At 40.8% G+C, this 23,540-nt stretch overlaps 2 protein-coding genes across 2 annotated transcripts; one reads left to right on the top strand and one right to left on the bottom strand.

Moving 5' to 3' along the window:
• Positions 1-483: 483 nt before the first annotated feature.
• Positions 484-2,196, bottom strand: LOC103709792 (F-box/LRR-repeat protein At3g48880-like). Its single transcript, XM_008795289.2, has 2 exons — positions 1,832-2,196; positions 484-1,252 (listed from the first exon to the last, which is right to left on the bottom strand). Exons 1-2 carry the CDS (start codon positions 2,194-2,196, stop codon positions 484-486), a joined length of 1,134 nt encoding a protein of 377 aa, XP_008793511.2.
• Positions 2,197-2,355: 159 nt separating this feature from the next.
• LOC103709791 (probable serine/threonine-protein kinase PBL17) lies at positions 2,356-8,694 on the top strand. Its single transcript, XM_008795288.2, has 8 exons — positions 2,356-2,484; positions 4,320-4,394; positions 7,030-7,111; positions 7,391-7,596; positions 7,685-7,841; positions 7,920-8,056; positions 8,150-8,276; positions 8,381-8,694. Exons 1-8 carry the CDS (start codon positions 2,356-2,358, stop codon positions 8,692-8,694), a joined length of 1,227 nt encoding a protein of 408 aa, XP_008793510.2.
• The last annotated feature ends 14,846 nt before the right edge of the window (positions 8,695-23,540 follow it).

The raw sequence follows: 23,540 nt of genomic DNA, 5'->3' as shown, positions 1-23,540 counted from the left end.
AGTCCAAGTGAAATTTTTAATAATGGAGTTAAATAGTACGGAGACATGGTTCGAACTTAGTACTTTTGCTCTGATACCATGTTGAAATCACAACTTGTCCTAAAAACTTAAGCTTTTGGAATAAGTAGTGATTTCAACAGATTTAATCTATTTAGCCTTATGGTTGTCAGGATGTTTGGAGGTCGCTCGGCGCTTCGACTTGAGGTGGCGAGATTTAACTCTAGCATTCCTCCAGGGGCCTTCATATACCGCGGGCGGAAGCAGGAGTAGTTGCATGGGCCTAACTCCAACTATTTTGTGTTTTTATTCTTTCTTCTTAAAAATTAAATTTATTTTGACCATAAAAAATTATTTTGTCAAATAACGATAAAATAACAAATTTAGATATCAGCAGAGAAGGGTTCGTTTATTGTCTTGTTTGATTTGTGAAATCAAAGAGTAAGAAATAAAATTGTCAGGAAAACATGTCCTAGGCAAGACACATTACAGAATCAAGCTCTGTCCATAGGTTTTTTCATAGACCCGCCGCACCCTTCCGCGATGCCAGAAAATTTTTCTTCGGTTGCATATTAAAGTGGTCGATATATATTTGGGGATGAACCGAGCATTCAGATAGCTCCAACCAATATCGATTGGATAAAAATCCATAAAGGCGGCCTTTGCCAACGAAACTGGATGCCCTTCTAATAGCCAAAAATATCTGACATCTAATAGGTGCAGATCAGGGAACATAGATTGGCACGTGTCACATTCATCTGGGTGGCACCGGATGAATTCCTTGAGGCCATGAGCTGCTCTGGTGATGAGCTCCGGATTGAATTCACCGGCAGCTGGACACCAACCGCTGCCTCGATATTCAGTATCACTGCGGAAGTGAGCGATATTTAGGTGAATCAATTGCTTGCAGCCCTCTAAAATAAGTGCAAAGCCTGCCTCCGATATTGGCGCAAATGAGAGATCCAGAATCTTGAGCCAAGGGATGTGTTTTGTTATTTCTGATGCGTTGGAGAGACTGATACAACTCAAAAGTCTGAGCTTGATCAGTCGTTTGCAGTGCATGCCGATGCCCTCCATAATCCTCGAGAAATACAACGGAGGGAGGGATCTATTCGGAGGCCAACCGCATAGATATGTGTCTTTGGGGTGCATAGCTAAATCCTCGAGCTCACTCCAATTGCTCAAGGCATTGCAGAAGCCGTCAGCTGAGAGGAGCTCACAGTTGGGCAAGACAAGCTGCTTGAGGTTGCGACATCTGCCAAGAATATTTTAATGAATGTCGAAAACCTTTTTTGAGAAGTGATTGCCAAAACTATAAAAATTGATCATGCAATAAGAGATCTAGAACATCTTTTCTTTTGTGTGGTCAGATTTCGTATATAGACCACCAATGCTAGTTCGGATGATACTGCCCCATCTCAGTTACCGCGCGCAAGGATAACATCTTTGGGAAGGATAGCAGCTGCATGCATCTCGTTAGAGAGTGTCGACCGGTGAATGAGGAGATTCAACCCAGCTCTCGAGGTTGAAGCTTAAACGAAGGCTTATGCTGGGTCAGTAAAATGGATTTTTTCCCACACATACAAAAGTCATGGTGGAATTATATGAGACCGAGGCAACAGCACAGGCTGCTGGTTTGATTCCTCAGCACTACTGCTGATGGATTGAGGGATGCTTGTGGGTAACCAGAGCTGATATTGGGACAGCTAGGTGCAAATATAAAAAATAACAATTAACAGCATGATTGCTAATATATATTTCCTGGTCGCACCTCAATACCTCACTCGATCGAGTGAGTAGACTCCATGACAAAAAAATTATGATAGAATCTAACCTCTGAGAGATATACTCCAACTCCTCATCGGTCGGCGGGACAAATATGGAGAAGATGAAGCATCTGACTGCTGCTCCACAGCGGTCGACGGCCGCTTTGAACACTCGCATATGTACTCGTCCATTAATGTTGGGATCGGAAAACTCCCAGTAGTCCTTTAAATCGGCGATGAGCCTCATGTCGAGGGTGGACCAGCAGAGGGGGTCGAGGGATGCGGCACGCCATGATCGGCACACCAGAGGGACCAGCAGCAGCAACTCCATGATGTTCAGATGCTGGAAAATACTCGCAGCTATGTCTCTTTGCATGCAGTTCCATCTCCCTCCACTCTCCGTTGCTCCGCTATTCGTGAAGGAGCACTTCATGATAGAAATTCTGTAAAAAAAGAAAAAAGGATGGCGAATAGGAAAATGGAGTGGAATTTGAAGCTGTTCGTTTCTCTGCAACGTGGGAAGTTTGTTTCTGAGATCTGAGCTGCAGGATTCGTAGACACCATTCTAACCGAGAAAGGAGGAGGCTGGTGGATGACTTGGTTCATCCATAGTGCTTTAATTGGAATGCTAGCTGGATCTGGCAATTCCAACGAATCGTTCGTGGTAGCGGATCGTGTTGGTCATCCAACACCTGGCCCACTTTTCAACGAAGGAGATCAGGCAAGATCCAAGTTTTTTGGACCTCGGGATGGCAAATTCTGGCCGTTCTCCCAAGGAGCTGAGTGGACGGTTAAGAATTTGCAGCTCAGGCTGAATTGGCCATGCTGGGTTAGGTTGTAATATCCCCAGTCACTCTCCAATCATCTCTATGGGCTCGTTTGGTTCGCGGGAAGCATTTTTCTTCCTAGGAATATGATTCCTGGGAAACAAATTTCTAGGAAGAGGATGCCTAGGAAAGTACTTTTGGCATGTTTGGTTGACCATGGGAAAGTGACAAATTTCCAAGATGCTTATGTTTGGTTGGCCATCCACTTTCCTAGGAAAGTTATATATAATTCCTATTATGCCCTTAATAAAAATTAGGTTTTTAATGCCTCTTTAATGCTTCTTTAATGCTGAAGGGACTTTTTGGGAAAAAGTAAAAATGGAGCGATTCCCGCCTCATGGGAAAGTAACTTTCCCATGTTTCTCATGGGAAAGACTTTCCCATGAAATGTGAGAATCACATTCCCATGGGAATACAACTTTCCCTTCTCTCTCCTTTGAAAACTCCAACCAAACAAGAGGCATTTCATTACTTTCCCGTTGACCACACTTTCCCTCCTTCTTTTCCCGCGAACCAAACGAGCCCTAAATCTTTAAGTCCGTAGTATGTTGCTTATATTTCCATGCACCCTCTTGCTTCCTCTTTTATCTCTGTCTATTCCCATCTTCTCTGGGTGTATCATTTTCGTGCACCAATATCAATACGTGTTCCCCCTCTTATTGTTAATGCAGAAAGCAAGCCACGACCATCAATACCTTCACAGATCATAAATATGCTTGATGTGAAAGTGTTGTCTGTCGATATTCTTGTCTATATCGCTGGACTATGCTTAAGAAGATTGCATTGGCTTTGTAGTAACACCCATAGTTGCATGTTTTCTACCTGGTATCATATATAAAATTCGATCTTATCTCAGATAAACTTTGCTATAGTTTCCACAGTGCACCTCCTTATTGCCTTACCTCTGTTGGATGCATGTGGCTGGCAAGTCCAACTGCGTACCATTCCCAAGCTAGGCGTATCAAATTGGCTAAACAAACACTGAATTTGAGATTTTTAAATGCTGTTGAAAGATGAGGCATGGCGCTCGAGATGTGTTACTGTAAGAGCCCATATTATTTTTGGGCGTGGGTCGGCTTCTGGGCCACAGCACCGGTCGGCCCGTGTGGTAGGAGAGGGAGACTTCCGATCAAAGTCTTCTTCCTCCCCTATTCCGACTCTCTCCCTCCGAGTCCACCGGAAGGAGGAGTCTAGACTCTAGAGTGATCAAACCTTACCTAGTTTGAGTCAGTCTCGATCTATAAAATATTCTCTTCCCCTCTCCTTTGGCTTCGTCTTTGGAAATCCTTCCATTAGAGACTTGGATCTCTAAGCTTGCCGTGGGAAAGAACTCAAAGTGTTCATCGTTGGGCCAACCAGAGGACTGCTAGGGGGAAACGACCACAAGGGGCGTCGGCTATGAGCGACCGCCGTCGCCAAGCATTTTCCTCTGGGAAGAAGGAAGAAAGAGAGAGAGAGAGAGAGAGAGAAAGAGAGAGAGAGAGAGAGAGAGAGAGAGAGAGAGCCTCCCATTCCTCTCTTCCTCTCTCCTTGTTTTTTTCTCTCTCTAATTTCTCTCTCTTCTTGTAGGTGTTTTCTTTCTCTAGCTTGATACGGAGAGATCATTGTTTGTGAGGACTACTGGATAGTCCTGGGTTGCTAGGTGATGGTGAACCCTTTAGAGGATCAATAGAAGGTTCTGGGTTGTCAAATATCCTAGATAATTTTTAATATTGACTTGGTTTTGTAGGAAAATAATTTGTTGGACAAGAGGACGTTGAGCAGGGTTCTGCGGATCCCAGTTTGCAGATCGTGGTGTGGGCAGGTAATTGATTTGTTTGGTTGCCAGCAAAGATATAAGAATTCTTATACACTAAACTGCATGATATAAATATTTTTGCACCTATATATGTATAATGTGATTATGTGCTAATGATCAAGATAAGTAAGAATCAAGAATAATTTTATGATGGTTTCTATATTAAATCATATTTTTATCAAGTATACATGTGATTGATGGTATGATGGATACTTATATGAGCATAACTTACACTTGCATGATCAGACTAATGAATGTGGTGTTCTAGACTAACCATGTTATATCGATTGTCTCGTCACATGTTAGAAACGTGATATTACCGATTGCTCCATCATGGGCTGGAAACGCGACCGTGGTTAGTCTAAAGTCGAAAATAAAAAGAAAATGGTGTGTGGATGTGAACTTAATTAAATGAACAAGAACTTTGGGCTTATCTTGTTACTATCGATTGTCCTATTATATGATGGAAATGTGATACTATCGATTGCCCTATTACATACTAGAAATGTGATACTATCGATTGTCATCATATGCTAAAAATGTGATACTATCGATTGCCCCGTCATAAGCTAAAAATGTGATACTATCGACTGCCCTATTATAGACCGAAAATGTGATACTATCGATTGCCCCATCACAAGCTAAAAATGTGGTACTATCGATTGCCTCATCACAGGCTGAAAACGTGATCAGGATTTAGCTCAAAATTGGAAAGATAATTGATCCGGATCAAGTTAAAAAAAAATGGAATAAAAAGTCTTGAAAAATACTATTGAAGATTTATGAGATGTCATATGATATTTTATCCTTATGTAGTTGTATATCTATTGGTATTTGATATACATACTGTATATTGATTATTCGAGTATTATTAATAGTCGGTTTGTAATTTTATGATGTGTACAATGTTTTCTTATAATTTTCAAACTTATATTATTATTATTATGTTGGTGTGGATGTGTGAATATTCTTACTGGGTTGTAAAGCTCGCAACCTCTTCTTCTTCTTCTTTCTCTTTTTCAGAGTTGCAGAAAGCATAGTTCCAAATAGGTTGGCATGGAGTACGAGTATCAGAGTTATTAACTAGTTAGTTTATCTTTTTTTGATACCGATGAATATTTGAAGATTTTGTAACTGCACCAGTTTGATTAATTGGATATGTTGACTTTATCTATTTCGATTAATTGATTTATTGAGATGTTATCAGTTTTTTGTCATCTTAAGCCTTGCATGGTCTTTAGAGCACTACTCTAGGGCTTATGCGGGCGTGTCGTGTGCCGAATTTAAGTGTTGGGTTCGGGTCATGACAGTTACACTGTTATTTCTCTTCCTATTCATATTTTCAGATCACTTGCATTATGACAAGAGCTTTTACGTACTAGTTTATCTTAATAGTCCTTTCTCTCTTTCAACTAATTAGCTAGTTATGGGCTTGACATTTGTTCACGACTTCCACCATTGGTCTTCCTTTGGCTCGGTCCAAGAAGTTGACTTGTCCTTGCCATGCTTGCTGGCCAAATACAAAATGTTTGAACGTTAATGTTGTCATCGCTGAACAATTTCCAATCTACACCATCGGTTTTGCAGAGAGTGGACTAAGAGCCCGAAAAGGTTCTCAAGTTTGCCTTTGATGTCCTGGTTCGAACAATACAATTTAACGTCGATAAACGGAGGAGTGAGATCCTCTCTCAAGTAGCTGTTTGCCTGTTTACCATTGATGTTCCCTTTCCTCCTATTGTGATGGGATCACGAGCACTCAAATTAACTTGTGCAATAACTTTCTTGTTTAAGGATTCTGCAAGCAAGAGTCGTAAGCAACACCAGAATACTGTGCATGGGAACTGTATCTCCATGTACTTGATTTTATAGAACAAGAAGTCCATGACTTTGTTTCCGAACATATCTTGCTTCCCGGTCACTTAGGGAGAATTAGAATGATTCATAAATGGGCTGGGTTTTCTTTTCTTTTACTTGGATGCGTCAAACCACGAATGAGCAAATGCCCGAATAGAAGCTATGAATTCCATGTAATGGAGTTCGGAATCCGGGAGCAGACATCTCGCATTTCCACGCTTCTCCTATATTTGGGGTGGAAATCACAACTACTTGTTGTTATTATACAAAATGCAGCAAAGATTAAAACTTGTTTAATTTATTTTGCAGCAAAGCTGGCATTCAGGCGCGGCCATTCATTCACCAAAAGATGATGTTTGTCAGGGGCCTGCAGGTTTTGCAGCCCTGAAATCCAGGTGAAAAGGACGTCGACGACCCCATAATTACATTGCAACGAAATGAAATGAAGCTTCTGGAAAAGAAAAGAAAAAATAAAACAAACTTGGCAGGTCTGCCCTGATTTGTTTGCAGAGTAGTGGGCGAATATTCTTCTTCTTTTTCAGAGTAATGGTTGCAGGAGGGAGAAAGAAGACAAGGACTGTTGGTGAGAAATAGTGAGTCATGCTGCCCATTTTCGCTATAAAAGGAGAAGTTCAGGAGAGCAAGCAGTATTCATAGGGGAAGAGGCAGGGAGAAGTTCTGATGGTAAAAATTAGTGTTTTCTTAGAAGAAGAAGAAGAAGAAACAAAAAACTCTCCTCTTCTTTGATGACTTCTATATGTATTATTAATTACTTCTTCGCTTACAGGCCGACAAAGGGAAGGGACGGGCTGGCTCATCCACTGGGATGCTGGCTGATCCAAAGAAACAGAAAGCAGGAGAAACCAGTGGTCGGTTATTAATTTGCTGCCTTTACTCAAGTTAATTATCGTTGCTACTCCATCATTTCATGCATGGAGCGACGTGAAACAATTATATATATATACTTGCCGTTGGAAGCGTCATTTCTCATATAACCACGTTTGAGATGAGATGATGCTTTGAAATTTTTATTGAGATATGCGCCACTGCCAATATATCTCGATGGCCATCCAATAAATAAGCTCGGCAAAATTTTCTTCGTTTTTTTTTTATATATAATTTAAACGACATATTTTCATGACATTCAGAGCAGCCGGATCCGGTCCTAGTGTTCACTGAACCCGAAATTATACATATTTTGGATCAAGCGGGTAACGTAGTGATAGGAAGTGGGCGATCTGGTAGGGTGTGGGCAGGACTTATTCCTGATGGTTTCAGAGGTGGATTGTCGGCCCAACAAGTTGCAGTTAAGGAGTATAGTTTCAGAGAGCTTAAAACATTTCACCTATGGGAGGTAATTAAACTAGCTAGATAAACTATATAACAATCCATACATTTATGTCAGCATAATTTTCTTCTCTAATCCATTACGATGTTTGCAGATTGAGAGAGAGCATCTCATGAAATTAAATCATCCAAATATCGTCAGATTGATTGGTTATTTTCATGACAAGCCTCACGACGGACAAGAGAAAAAAGCTTTGGTTCTCGAACACGTTCCCGGAGGAAACTTGAAGGAGCGGATCTTTGGCACTGAAGGTATATATTAATCTATCTTTTTGCAGCTTACCCATTTATTTATCTGTTCAAGCTGACTGAATATTTATTCTGCTTTAGAAAGACCGGAAGTTGTGCCGATCGAGTGGGACAAAAGAGTCGATATACTTCATGACGTAGCAAAAGCTATGACGTATCTTCATGAAAAGAATTTGATCTATCGTGATCTAAAAGCTGTCAACATAGTGCTCGATCCTGTAGGTTTATTTACTTCTCTCTTTGTATGCTATCTAGCTCTTAGCTTGCATATTTTCTAGAGGATATACATGATCATTTCTTATATCTTCAAGGAGATGAATGCGAAATTGGTTGATTTTGGAGCGACAATCGACGGACCTAGGCCCCCAAATACTTTTATCCAGGCCCCAGAAACAATGGGGACACCTGGTTACACAGATCCTTCCTATAGAAAGAAAGGTCGACGTGCATTCTTAATTTATTTTCACACATATAAAACTCTTATGAAACTGCTGTTAAACTATTATGCAAGTTACAAATTTCGACCTTTTTTCCCTTAGCAGGTCGTGCCAGCATAGGAATAGATACCTACTCATTTGGTGTTTTGATGCTAGTGGTGCTGTTGGGAAGAAAACCAATCTCCAGGAAGGGCAAAGATCTAGCAGTAAAAATCAATGGCAAGAAGTATAAAAGTAGAGCTCTTGATTTTCTTCTTTCAAAGAAATTGCGCCCTTCTCCTTATCAACCAAAGGAGCTACAGAGCCTAATTGCTTTGGCAAGAAGATGTCTGCGGAAAGCATCAAAGAGGCCTAGTGATAATGAGATACTCAAGGAGTTCCAAGACATTCAGGCATTAAGGCCTGCGCGGCATCGCTAAAGGTTTTTCAGATTGAGAGTTCTCAAATGAGAACAAGGTGCTCTAAGTTACGATGATACCTTATGATGCGATGCTGTGTCATCTTGTGTCTTGATGTTTAACTTCCGCTACCTTATGTTAACACCGGACATGCTGCGTTGTTTTCAGTTTCAGTGCTGCTTGCATCCTTTCTTTAAATCGTATGCTTCCGTCGCTTCCTGTTCTTGCTTTATCGTCTTGTTTTTGGATTCAGCAGTAGTTAAGCTGCATATATGCTTAGAATATTTCTGTTCTCTCCTTCTTCTGTCGCATCGCAGCAAAGATAGACTTGTTTATTATTGCACGACTTTTGTAAGTTTTTGCAAAGATTATGGTCTGTTTATTTCTCTCGGAATTTTCGACTTGTTTAATATCTATCTATCTATGTATTCTTTTGATATAAGGGTGGCGACGACCAACCAAATCTATTAAAATAAAAGATTGTGCAGTCTTATTACATGGGAGTTAAAGGAGATAATAATGCATTTCTAGGGTATCTGCCAACATAAAACCCCAGGGAGACCGAAACGAGGATTAAAAGTTTACTAACGGAAGGAGATAGGGACTAGAATCTTGAACTATAATCAGAATTAATGGAATGTTATGAGTCAGGTTCCTGAATTCCTCCTTTTTGTTGGCTAGAGATCGAGACTGTACCAACTTTTCGAAGCTGCTGCTTCAGAGTTTTGAGGCTCTTTTTACAGAAATTCTAATCAGCAGGGGTCGTAGATGTCTGGATTCCGACTTACGGGGTCCAGAAACAGGGAGTCGAGTGCCGTCCTTGTGAGACTTTCTGCTGATGTATGCTTTCTTTTGTTTTAATGCATCGGTTTCGAAAATCTTTTGGTGCTTGTAACGAGGCCGAGCACTTCAACCAGTGAGTGATCTCAGAAAGCAGGTAGGCCTCACTTCTTTCGGAGCTCCTTAATTTAGAGCTTCTGGAGCAAGAGAGCGCATGCAGGATTAGGCTCCAATCATTGATGTTACGCTTCTTGGAAGCGAGGACGTTCAGAGGTCGACTCGAGGTGACCAGCAGCAGCAACTCCATGATGTTCAGATGCTGGAAAATACTCGCAGCTATGTCTCTTTGCATGCAGTCCCATCTCCCTCCCCTCTCCGCCGCTCCGCTCTTCGTGAAGGAGCACTTCATGATACAAATTCTGTAAAAAAACAAAAAAGGATGGCGAGTAGGAAAATGGAGGGGAATTTGAAGCTGTTCGTTTCTCTGCAACGTGGGAAGTTTGTTTCTGAGATCTCCGGATGCGTCAATTCTGTAAAAAAATAGAAAAGGATGGCGAATGGGAAAATGGAATGGAATTTGAAGCTGTTCGTTTCTCTACAACGTGGGAAGTTTGTTTCTGAGATCTGAGCTGCAGGATTCGTAGACACCATTCTAACCAAGAAAGGAGGAGGCTGGTGGATGACTTGGTTCATCCATAGTGCTTTGGAATGCTAGCTGGATCTGGCAATTCCAACGAATCGTACGTGGAATCGAATCGTGTTGGTCATCCAACACCTGGCCCACTTTTCAACGAAGGAGATCAGGCAAGATCCAAGTTTTTTGGACCTCGGGATGGAATATTCTTGTCCGTTTTTCCAAGGAACCGAGTGGACGGTTAAGAATTTGCAGTTCAGGCTGAATTGGCCATGCTGGGTTAGGTTGTAATATCCCCAGTCACTCTCCAATCCTCTCTATATCTTAAAGGCCATGGTATGTTGTTTATATTTTCATACACCCTCTTGCTTCCTCTTCCTCTTTTTTTTTTCTTTTTTTTTTTTGCTAAACCGAAAGACTTATACTAGACGAGCACGAATACAACTAAGAAAATCAAAAAGCAGTACATCTCAAAGAGCACTAGGCACCTCCCACTCACCCACCCATAGGTGTCCCTCTGAATGATTGGGAACAAAAGAAACCACCCAATCGGCAGTTCCATTAGCCTCATGAAAAATGTGCCGTGCTTGTATGATCAGCCCAGCACGAATCATGGCCCAAATATCTCGCATCAACGGGTGGTGATTGCCAATCCCCCCCGAAGTCCTCTGAATCCACCCAATGATCCTCGCAAAATCACCCTCTAAAACGGCCATTCTCGTCTGTAGAGCATGCCTCACATAGTATAAGCCAGACCAAGTCGTTCTCAACTCAGTTCCGGGCACCGAGGTATCAAACATTCAGTAACCCCCAGCAGCAACCACCCTGGAGCTCGGGCCTCCAACCACAAAGTCCGTACCTTCCCTTATGCCGCCCTGCAGGACGCAACCATCAAAATTGACCTTGAGGAAGCTCGGGGGTAGGAGCTCCCAGGTGAAAAACACCATACATGGTGCTCTACTAGCAAAGGTGGAGCTCCAGATGTTCCGAGCTATCAAAAGTCTATCCAAATGGTCCGCCTGAGAGATCTCCGCTGCTAGCTAGCAGCCTCACCCTCTCCACCACCACCCCCCGGATGGGGGCTCGACTCTCCGAACCTCCATGCGTTGCTCGCCAGTCATATCTGGTAGGCAATATAGGTTGCCCTCAACGCCTCCGGTCTAGAATGCGAGGCCCTTGCCAAACGTCCCAGCACCTCCAGAAAGGATCGACGTCGCATGACACCAGAACTCCACGGAAAACCCTGCTCACCTCCAGATCCTCCTAGCCCAGTGGCACTGAAAAATAGCATGATCTAGCGACTCGTTTGTCAAACATTCAGGGCACTGAGGTTGGATGCCCATGCCCCTCTCAAAAAGTAAAAGCCTCATCAGTTGGCGACCCTAAGCGATCTTCCAAAAAAACAAAGCAATCCTAGGGTGCAACCCAAACCACCAAATCCAATCAAAATCCACTGCTTACTACTCGCTCTTCTAGACAACGTGCCAGATGTCGGCCACCCTGACTGTAGATCTACAAGACGAGCTCTAAATTTTGATATTTGGGCATGGGTGTATCGGAACTGGGATCCCTGAATCCGCTCTACAAATGGCTCACCAAACAGCTAACTGATCTGGCGAGTATCCCACCCCCCTCCATCGGAAAGGAGCAGATCATCCATCCGCAGTCCCTCCCCAACCTTAACACGGACTAGGGTCGGCCAACGCCTTAATGGGATCTCGTCCACCCATGCATCCTCCACCACATCAACTCGCTAGCCATCCCCTATCAGCCACCTGCATCGCGACATGACCATGGGCACGTACCTGCAGATCTTACGCCAAAGCGGTGATACCCTCCGCCAGCCAGCTAGGACATACCACTCCCATGGTCTTGCTTCCTCTTTATCTCTCTCTGTTCCCATCTTCTCTGGGTCTATCATTTTAGTGCACCAGTACGAATGCTACTGTTCTTCCTCTTGCTATGTATGTAGGTAGCAAGCCACGACCATTCATAACTTCACGGGACATAAATCTATTTGATATGGATGTGTTGTCTGTAGATATTCTTGTCTATATCGCTGAGCTATGCTCAAAAAGATTATATTGGCTTTGTAACAAATTTTCTAACTAGGTGATTAAATTAATTAAATAAGTTGTAAATTTGAGATTTTTGTTGAAAGCTGAGGCATGACGCTAGAGATGTGTTGCACTGTCGGTTCTCTTCCTATTCATGTTTTCAGATCACTTGCACTATGACAAGAGCTTTTACTATTTTATCTTAATAAGCTATTCTCTCTTTCAACTAATTGTTCACCACTTCCACCTTTTTGGTCTTCCTTTGACTGGGTCCGAAAGGCCTGTATGAGAAGTTGACTCATCCTTGCTATGCTTGCCGGCCTAATACAAAATGTCTGAACATAATATTGTGGTTCTTATATTCATCAATCATCATCATCATCGTAGTCGTCGTCGCTGAACAATTTCCAATCGATGCCATTGGTTTGGCCGGGAGTGGACTAAGAGCCCGAGAAGGTTCTCACGTTTGCCATTGATGTCCAGGTTCAAACAACACCATTTAACGTCGATAAATGGAGGATTGAGATCCTCTCTCAAGTTGCTGTTTGCCTGTTTACCATGCCAAACAAATTATTTCACCGTGACAAAATTTATATAATATATATATGTGTGTGTATATGTATGTATTCGTACGTATCATTGGGTCCAAGACTCCTTTAGCGGTCAAGATTCTAATCCAACGACGCCAGCCGACTCGGACAAATATCTCTCTAAGGAATATGAGCAGCTTGCAGGAACTGCACTTCCACGTCTACGCACCAACCCCGTACGGTATACGTTGGATCTAATCAAAACCGGTGGGCCGGTCAATTCCAAATTAATCAGTACTAACCCACCTTCCGAGAAACACGCTGCACCTCTCCAGAGACTGGTCAACGATGTTAAGTTCACTCTAAAGGAGACAAGATATCTCAACTTCAATTGCTTCGAGAGCTCTCTCTATATATATCGATGCACGTAGGAAGGCCTCTCTCCAACCATCAGCCACCCTTCACTTCCAATTCACCTACCACTTCTCTACCTGACCACTTGCCTTTCCTCATCATTTCTTGTACGCTCGAGAACCAATATGGGCTCCATCAAAGTTCAAGCTCTCATCCTGACCTACGTCTTGCTTGCAGTGCTCCTTCATCCATTACTGTGCCAAGGCTCGGCCACATCGACCGTTGTGGAAGCAGCGAGCAGTGATGGTGCGCATGCATCCATTTCTTGTTTATTTTACGTTTCTAACATTCTTTTCTTTTGGATATTCGAATTCCTTCTTAATCCAGTGAACATTAATGTTTCCCTTTCTCATATTTAAATTTTTTTTTTTTGTTTTATGCAGGCAAGGCAATCGATCTAGGGATAGCTTATGTGCTTATGATCGTTGCACTCCTCGTGACCTATCTTGTCCACTGACTGTCATACTGCATTGGATGGATTGATTTCTTTTCTCCCCGAAATTGTGTTCACTTTCCTCCTATATTGTGGTGCATGGGACGATCGCTCAAAACTTGTGCATTAACTTTCTTGTTTAAAGATTCTGTAAGCAAGAGTTGTATAGAAAATTATACGTAAGCAGCACCAGAATGCTGTATGGGAATTGTATCTCCATGTACTTGATTTTATAAAACAAGAACTCCATGTCTTTGTTTCCAAACATGCATGTCTTGCTTCCCGGTCACTTACCGGACAATTAAAATGATTCATAAAATGGGTTTTCTAGGAGTTCTTGTTAAAGAGACATCCAGACCACACGCCCTCACATTTCCAGGCTTCTCATATATTTCCGCAATAGCCGGCAACCTGGACATATCGACCACAAATGGCTGACCCATGACAGCATTCTAATGTGACCGACCCCTCACTAGATTGCACCTCAAATCATGACTTTTTTTTTCTCCAAAGATTAGGCAAGATAGTGAAACTAATTTATCTCAAAAAAAGGCTAGTGGTATTCATGACTATATATGGAAGTGTGCTTCTGCTTTAGTTTGGCTAGAAATCCAACCATACCCACAACACTCCGAGAAATTTAGATCTTGAGATTTGGTAAGAGCAAATCTAGCTTTCTTCGTTTAGGTCAATCGGCTGAATTATGAGTCAATTGTGGGTGAAACACATGAGCTAGGCCTATAGTGAAGTTTCATTTTGCTTTAATTAGATTGGTTATTACACCAAGCACATTTCATTCTTCATTGGTACAACCTCATATCAGCAGCACCACATCAGGAGAAGATTGAGTGCTCCCAGTTAGAAATATATCTTATAATGATTAGAACACTTAATTAGCTTTAATGGCTATAGTAAATGAGCCGATGGTAATTTTTTTCTTCTTTTTATTGGAGACAGGAGGGGGAAATGCATCCAATTTCATTGAGATAATGAAAGCAAATTCCATTAATCACCTACACATTACAAATCACTGCATAAAAGCTTTGCGGATCAAATTTCTAACCAGCCACTTATTTGATGTAAAAAACAACATCATTATTTATTTTAATGGGAAGTTTTTTTTTTTTTTTGTGGAGAATAAGATCTCTTAGATGCTTGAATTTAAATTTCACACCTAGAGGCCCATTGTTGATATTTTCCAAGCTCATCCCACATTGATTGCATTTAAATACTCAGAGCTCCTCTTTCCCGGCCGTGGGGTTCACGTCTCAAGACCGATCCATGCCAGAAGATGCTGGAAAACGTCGAAAGGAATCGAGCACCGTTCATCCGGCCGGTCAAGACCACTACCCTTAGGTTGAGCATATCCGGAAAATCTTGTAAATCTTGAGTGTTGGACCATTATCTGCTACGTGGTGCTTCTTCATTGGTTGGAGTGGATAGCATCGATCTATCCTATAAATGAGGTAGAGGCACATCAGCAAGATCCAGTCCATCTCGTTCTTCCTCCATCCCGAATAAACGCCATGGTCTTCTTTCTCGAAATAAACGTTATATTAGTAACCATCAAACACTACTTGTTCCTTGGGATTCATGGAGGTGGTGCAATTCTCCTACTTGCATACATCTTGTTGGTGAATATCTTGTATCCAGGAAATGCTGGAATGATTGATGGTGAGTTCTAAGTTTCTCCATCTATTTGCACTTTTTATAACTTTGTCATATAGAGAAGAGATGGGTGAATCCATAAGAAAAATAATTTTATTTTCTATTCTGCTTTGTTTTTCTTGTTTGGGTGGGAAAGATAGAGGCTTCCTAATTGTGATATCCAAATGCTAATTGTTATTTTTTACTCGTCAAATACAGGCGACTGACCGATATCAACAAGAATTGTTGGAGACTTCAATTACATTGCTTTCCCTCTTAAAACACTGCCACGGCCGTTAGTTATTAGAAGACTCTAAAAACATTGGGCGCAAACTGCCAAGTGCACGCCTGGATTAAGGCATACTTGAACCTCATGGAAAACAAATACCGTCTTTTATTGGTATTACCCTTACATTAGATAAGCAAAGCGATGGATGAAAAATTTCAAGAAGAAAAACCTTGAGGAAAGCATCAAGAAATTAGTTATTAATCATTTATTTTCATATTGCAAGGGATGGTCTATTAAACCGGTAGAATAGCTTACGCTTATAATGAGTCAATTCCATCACCCTACTTAGGTCTCATTTGGCGTTACTGTTGGAGAGTCAAAAAAATACTTGATGAAGCGCTAAAAACCCTTTTGGATAATTTTAAGATGAAAAACCTCGAGGAGAGCATCCAAAAATTAGTTCTTAATCTTTTATTTTCATGTTGCAACAGATGGTCTATTAAACCAGTAGAATAGCTTACGCTTATAACGACTCAATCCCATCACCCTATTTAGGTCTGGTTTGGCATTGTTGGTTCAGAACCAAAAAGTACTTGTTGAATCGCCAAGCACTCTATTGAATAATTTTTAAGATGTTTGATAAAAATTTTAGAACAGCTTTCTGACTCCTCCGAAAGTCTACTAGAAATATATTCTAATTTAAAGTTTTCAGGTCCAAACTCTACTTGATATGCTTCAAAAAATCATCTTCATATCAATTAAAACTTCTTAGGGACAAAAGTACCCCTTAATTCATCATAATCTTATAACATGATAAACCAAGGACCGCCATCCAAGATATCTGGAGATCACCATTCTAATTTAATGTTTATATAATAATTTAAAGAATCTATAGATAAGTTACTTTTATGGCACATATTATTAAAAAATTATATTCTAGATTGGGTCCACCGTAGGCCAGGCCAATAACATCCGACCATGTGGACCTGTATTACAGACTTGATAGACCGGCTCCAGGATACAATTTCTCCATGTTACTTCGTCTCTCATGATATATTGTGATAGCTAGGGGTGCAAATGGGTCGGGTCGGGTCGGGTCCTAGGTGACCCCGATCCGATCCGGTTTTTGTTCGGGTCCCAATTTTGGACCCGGACCCCGACCCGGTTGAAAGATCGGGTCGGGTCCGAGTCGGGTTCGGGTCGGGTCCGGGTCTGATTCGGGTCGGGTCCGGATCCGATCGGGTCCAATTTTTTTGTGCTTTTGGGAAAAAATTTGGACAAATCTAATTTGGTCATACCATAATTATGAGGTGCTGGGTGACCCATGACTTTGAAAGACTTTGCAATTGAGCTCCAGTCAGAACAGATGACCCATGACTCACTAACTAAGTCGGTCTACAAGCCAAATTTCATATCACACTATTTTTTATCTATATGACTGATTGGATGGAACTCGGTGTCTCCCAGCTGCCCTCTCACGAGGACAAAAAAAAATCCCAGACCTTCTTCCAAAATCCAATTCCATTACAGAAAACTGGCACATGACCCATATTCAGTTGCAGTGTTCCCTCACTTTCTCCCTTCAAAAGTTAAAAGAAACAAAAACCAAAAAACAGAAGGAAAAAAAAAAAAAAGGCAGCTACACACCAGAGGTCTCAACAGTGTAATAGATCGAGAGAGAATCCTGACGGGCCGACGTTCCTTTGGATTCTATGAACCTATGCTTGTTGCTAACTTGCTATCCTCCCACACTGACCAACAGTACCACAACCCACGCCAAAAAAAAAAAAAAAGAAAAAGAAAAAGAAAAGACTTTCTTTTGCTTTTCCTCTCTCTCTCTTCGGGTCCATTCGGGTAGGGTCGGGTCCGTTTGGTAAACCCAGACCCGACCCAGAAAATGATTCGGGTCCAATTTTAGGACCCGACCCGGACCCGCGGGTCCTAAAATTCGAGTCGGATCGGGTCTACGCGGGTCGGGTCGGGTCGGGTCACGGGTCGACCCGACCCATTTGCAGCCTTAGTGATAGCAGACAAATTCCACCGTCACGACAGCGTATTAAAATGAAACTTATTCACGAACCATTGCGGCGTGAGGCGAAAGGTTGACCAAACGCCCGGTTCTTCGACCGTTGACTCTGACTTCAGCTCATATCCATGGAGCAATAAATCCACGGCTATCCAACTACGAGCCAGCTCTCATGGATCAGGCCCAAATCCCCACCAATGGCCCACTATTATCCGCATCGCGATATGGCTCACAGCCGCCCATATTGGATGGGCTCTGAAATCTTTTAGGCCTGCTATGACGCGCGGCGGATGGCCCAATAGCAATCGCTCTCATCATGGGTCCAGAAATAGTGGAGGAACATGGAAAAATCCATCATTATGCCACGTCCGTGATCACCAGCCCAACCCCTGCTTATAAATGCGGACATAACCCCATGGAGCCCAGCCTTGCAGGGGCTGAGGGCCATGGACTACAGAGCAGAGCTCGAGAGGCAGAGGTCCTGTTACGTTGGCAACGGCCGCCGGTGGGGCTCCGGGTTCAGCCGGGAGGTCGACGATGAGTTGGAGTACCCATCGGCCCGGGCCACCGGCACGAGGTGGCGGGGTTGGTGGCGGAGGATCATCAAGGAGAAACGGAGGATCTTTAACTCGGCGCCCCGATGCAGGTTCCTTACGATCCCTGCACATATGCCCAGAACTTTGATGAAGGATCGGCGTCCGTCGAGCCGGAGAACCTGTCACGCTCTTTCTCCGCACGGTTCGCCGTCCCCTCAGGACCATTTCAGAGAGTGCGTGGATGAATGAGTATTGTTATGTTATAAGTGTACATCCTAAAGTACCGATTGCTGCACGCATTCGAGCCTCTCCAAGCGTGTCTTTCTCTCTCTCTTCCTACACATGGTTAGAATCCAGAAACGGGACTGCCGTTTTGGAATTATAACCTTCAATTTGAGTCTGTATATGTTTTCAACTTACTACTAGTTTCTTTTTCCCCGTTTTTATCTTTCGTAAGTTCAAATTATTTATCTTTTCTTGTCGATACTCCAACTGTTCTGATTTACTTAAATCATAGAGCTTGGATATATTGGGAACGAGGAACTGCATGCAGATGAACAAATTTAGTGTGGATAGTTGAGACTTGAGATAGGCAAAAAGAAAATTTATAGTGACGAATAAACGGCTTCATTTGTTTAACTTCCAGTCACTAGAAGATACAGATTGTGTTCCCTCACTTTGGATGAGCTGGTTTCTCTTCTTTAAAAATGACAAGGATTTCACCTTTCTCTTTGCGAACCCTGTTACTATAATAGCTCAGAATACCAAGTTCTCAACAAAAAAATTACAAAACACATTAAAAAGAAAGGAAGGAAAAAAGAAGACCCGCTAGATAGAGATAGAACTAATTAACTGGTGATCTTATCTCGTCTGTGAGATACCAAACCTTTTGGCATTTTTCTTTTGATGATAAACCTTGGGCATTTTCCCATGTCCATATCTTCAAAAAACTCATGGTTTCCTCTCCTCGCCCTGAGCTCTTGCATCCTCACTTTCAAAAGTCCAAACATCACGTGCTTTGAAGATTTGACTATGGACACAGCAAAAGCTAGGTTTCTTTGGAGTATACATCTATAGTGTTTGTGATTCTAATCCCATGGAACACAAGTTCAACAACCGCAGCCTTTTTAGACCTGAGAAAAGCGGACAAAATACCAACTCGAGCACATGCCTAGATTAATCTGATGACCAGGATGTTATATGAATGAGAAAAGGATGGGATTTTCAAACAAACTTAGCGTCATATATATAAGCCTCACCAAATCTTAGTTTTAGGTGGACTCTTCAATGGATGCAGAGGAGGGGAACTCTTGGCATTTAAACTTAAGTGCAGTGTTCGGACATGGAAAGTCCTGGGAATGGACAACCAATCTCTTTTTTTCATTTTCTTCCTTCAAAGAGACGACCAATCTCATTTAATGCGTTCATGAAGCCGCCGCTGCCGCCTACCTCCTCCCTAATGACTTTTTAGTTTTTACCCAGATGTGGAATAAAAATTGAGTAGTGAACCACGTTTTTGAAATATTTTATTGGCTAACGATGCTATCTGGAGTATAATATTCATGGTGGAGGAATACGGTCTAAAAATTATTATATTGCTGTTTTATTATTTTAAAAATAATATCATTAAAAAATAATTTATTAAAATAAATTTTAAAAGGTTAAAAAATTTATTTGAATCGAAGTATGTAATATACACTGTTCTAAATAATGTGATCACCCTTTTATATACAAGTTCATGGTAATCTCATTTCTAAGCTAAAATTTTTTTATATACTTTAGTTCGATGCTCCTTTAACATGTACAATCGCTAAAAAGCTTAATCCGAATGATTTTTTTTTAAATTTTATAGAAAATAAAAAGAAAAGTAGAAACTTGAAAGAAAGGGTACTTAAGAAAAATAGTGTCCCAGTCTTAAAAGTATTAAAAAATAATATCTCAATCTTGGAAGCCAATACACTGTCGGATGCCTCATATATATATATAATATTTTAAAATTTATTCTCTTCTGAAAAGTCATAACTTTTCACAAAGAGGTGTTGCCCAAAAAATAAAAAATAAAAATAAACTAACTAAGATTTAAAGGATAAGATTGGTTTAAAAATTTAAAAACTCCAACAATTCATACAGGAACAATGAGATAAATATAAATCTATCCTGGAAAAAAAGAAAAAAAATACTTTATTATTGATTGAGGTAGACCAATAAAAAAGTCACGTATACTCGGTTTGATAATAAATAGTTTTTTTGTTTATCAGCAATCAAACATCATGTGGGATCAGCCAACAAGTTCGACAAGTTTTGCTAGGCATGCATTCCTACTACCTAAAAAGATTGGCAGATCGGCCAGCTTCATTTGAGCACCGCAAGATCATCGCATAATAGCCTCATGCATTTTTTTTGAAAGATGACTCAGCCACAATCAATCAAAGAGGCATACCTATGTGTTCCTTACTTTGAAAATGTTCCCAACAAAAAAGTCCTTGATTTGAAATATACACAACAAGTTTTGCTTGTCTCTGTCATACTAATACAGCATCAATATAGTACGGTAACAAATTTTTTTTTTTTCTGCGATAGCGTCCATCCCGTATCGATCAAGTAGAGACCAAATATTATTATATAATCCCGTCAATCAATCTATTCCTCCATCACTTTAATAGAGCCCCTAATAAGAATTTGTGAACCTACAGATTCAATTCTCTCTCCTGGTTCATCCAGTGCAGTGCAACAACGGTCCCAGAAGGTTGCTGTTAATTAACCCATGAATTAGCCTGAACTATTTCTGATGAGATTGAGCAATCATGCTCTCCTTTAGAAAGGTGGCCGATCTGAGGGGGAGTAATATTTCTTTAAACACACAAAGGCCATGCCGCCTTTAGCAAGTGCTAGCCCAGCTTAAAATTAGCTTATATCAATTACAGGCATTAAACAAATGTCACACCTAATGGCCTTTTATCTCAATTCATCATCATTCGGAAATGGACTTCCCTAGGACAGACTTTCAAAGTCGGTTTCATTGGACCACCAGGAAAGGAAAAAGAATGGGTCAACCAGATAAAAAATATCTTATAATTGGTTGAAAACATTTTTTAAAAATAATAAAAAAAATTTTCAATCATATTTTATAAAAAATATATAAAATATGAAAAAATTAATTTTTACCAGCTAAAAATTAAAACAATTTTTTAAAAAAATTTAAATTTTTAGATAAAATAAAATAATTTTTTATTAAGAAATATAATACATATTTTATATATTTTTTTAACAAAAACAAATGTATAACTAAATATAAGCACATCCTTGAATATGTATATAAATATAAAATATATAACAACTAAACTGAATTTCTTTGAACATCAATTAAATGTCTTCGCTGCAAAACTTCTCTCAGACTCGCACTATGTCAATGCCGTAGCAAAGAGGGCGCTTATATTGCCGTGGGCAGCCGAAACCTTTTCTTTTCTTATAGCGGATGATCTCAACAAAGCATAGCAAATGGAGCACATGATGAGATAGGATGAAGAAAGGGGAGAAGCCGCCCCTCGATCTAAAAAAAGATTAACAAGAGCAGCTGGAAAAAGCTTCCACATCTACCATTAAAAGAATAACATTCTGATGATCGGCGTGCTTGTAGGTTATTCAAAAATGACTGCAGACTCTAGCTAACTTAGTTCAACACCCAAAATTAATCTGCAGGCTCCGGCTAGGATGTTTCTTTACAAAAGCTCAACAAAACAAAAGGTATTTTGGGAAGGTAATGCATCTGTTTAAGGAATTGATCTATACTCTAACAATCAGAAAGATCTTCTTAATTTGCTAAATTGGCTGGCTGGTCTGCTCTTCAAAAGATGACACAATTCTTTCTTTTTGTTTCTGTTTGACTTATACACAGCTAATAGATTATTATCTTCTTTGCTTTCTCATGAGTTTGTTTGGTTACAACTAACACTTGTAGTTCCGATCTGACATACTTTCTACTTCCTGTAACTCATCTTTTCTATAATTACTAAATTCTTTTAATAAGACCTGAGTGGGGTTTTGCCTCCCTTAGTATCAAAAAACACCCCAAAATTAATTATACATATTGACCTCTCTGTATTCTATTGGTAAGTACACGTACATCTGCATGCCAACATGTTATGCTGCTGCCCAGCTACAATCATATGCAAATGGGGATTTACAACTGGTAGGTCATCAACTAGAAACCTACTGTAGAGTATTCGATTGCTCTGTCTTTGATGTCCATCAGGTTGTGATGCTCCGATAAGCAAGAAATTCATCCCCCTGTGCTCTCCTTATTACACTTGAAGACGGTGCTTGTGAGGCTAAACTTTATGCCAATCTTCCAAGGGTGATGGACTTCCACTGTAGGTTGAGCTGCTTTGCCCAAATTTAAGGGACTCAAATGGCTTGTTTCTCGGGAGGGCTACCCCGATTTTGTAGCCCAAAAACCGAAAAAGAAGTAGGATTTCTCCTTCTCACGTATGTCTAACTCCTTGGCTTTGGCGTGTTCCAAACGGGAAACAAGCGGGGCTGCGATAGAATGAGCTTCGCTTTCAGTAGTATTTGTATCAATATTTTGTCAGCTGAGATTGCCAAGAAACGTAGGTCTTGGAATAGGTATACGTAACACACAGTTCTAATATTCCATTAATGATTTCTTAATTATAGTTCTGAGCTGTAGGTGTGGTGATGGCATGCTCTAGAATATATTTCTGCTGATTGTATCATGGCACAACCCAGTGTTAATTCATTCACTTCTTATTTTCTGAAGTGGTGGCCGCAGTGTACAGAACCAACAATACAAATTACGTACCCTTACCGTGCATGCTAACCACAAGGTTGTGCCTTCTAAATCGTGGTTTTGATGTAAGCAACCTTGTCAACCCCTTATTGCCATCATTTTCTGTAGCCTAATTACAGTCCAATTTTATAGAGATGAGTTTGATCCAAATGGGTTCCTAAGAAGCAAGAGTAAGCTGCAATCGAATCCCAAGGAATAAAGCTTACTTGGTTGCGAGGAAATAGACAGAAATGATAAGGAAAAAATATGGTTTTTCCTTGGACAACAAAAGTTTCTTCAGGAACTAGTCATAAGCTTGCCAAATTTATTATTTTCTAATGAAATAAACAATTTAAGAAACTAGATTCCAAAAAAAAAAAAATGGTTTTCAGCAATTTTTCTTGCAGCCAACATATCTTTAAGTTTTGGCCCATGACTAGCTAGCCTCACCAACTTCGCAGTATCCAGAAAGTGAACGACAGTTTGTTTAGCAAACCCTATTAATTTAGACCTAAATTTGAGGTGTTTACATAAGGTTCGATGTAACTATCTTATTTGTAGGCCTAGAATTTGCCCACTAATCCACTTTCGCCAAGCAAGAGCAAGCTCTATATTTCTAGGCCTTAGAATGTAAACTCAAGCCCTAACCCTTGCTAACGAATGGGTGAGAGATATAGGCGAATTGAGGTTCTCTATCAGTTTTAGCCCAACCTAGAAAGCTTTTGTGTTTGTGTGGGTTGCAAGGAAAAAGGCTAACTTTATAACCCAAATAGGTAGCTTGAGACTGGAACCTCA

This window comes from Phoenix dactylifera, chromosome 8 (genome assembly GCF_009389715.1).
Source record: "Phoenix dactylifera cultivar Barhee BC4 chromosome 8, palm_55x_up_171113_PBpolish2nd_filt_p, whole genome shotgun sequence".
In the NCBI taxonomy this organism is placed as follows: domain Eukaryota; kingdom Viridiplantae; phylum Streptophyta; class Magnoliopsida; order Arecales; family Arecaceae; genus Phoenix; species Phoenix dactylifera.
The sequence above is the reverse complement of the archived record's forward strand: the minus strand, read 5'-3'. Positions and strand labels throughout refer to the sequence as shown.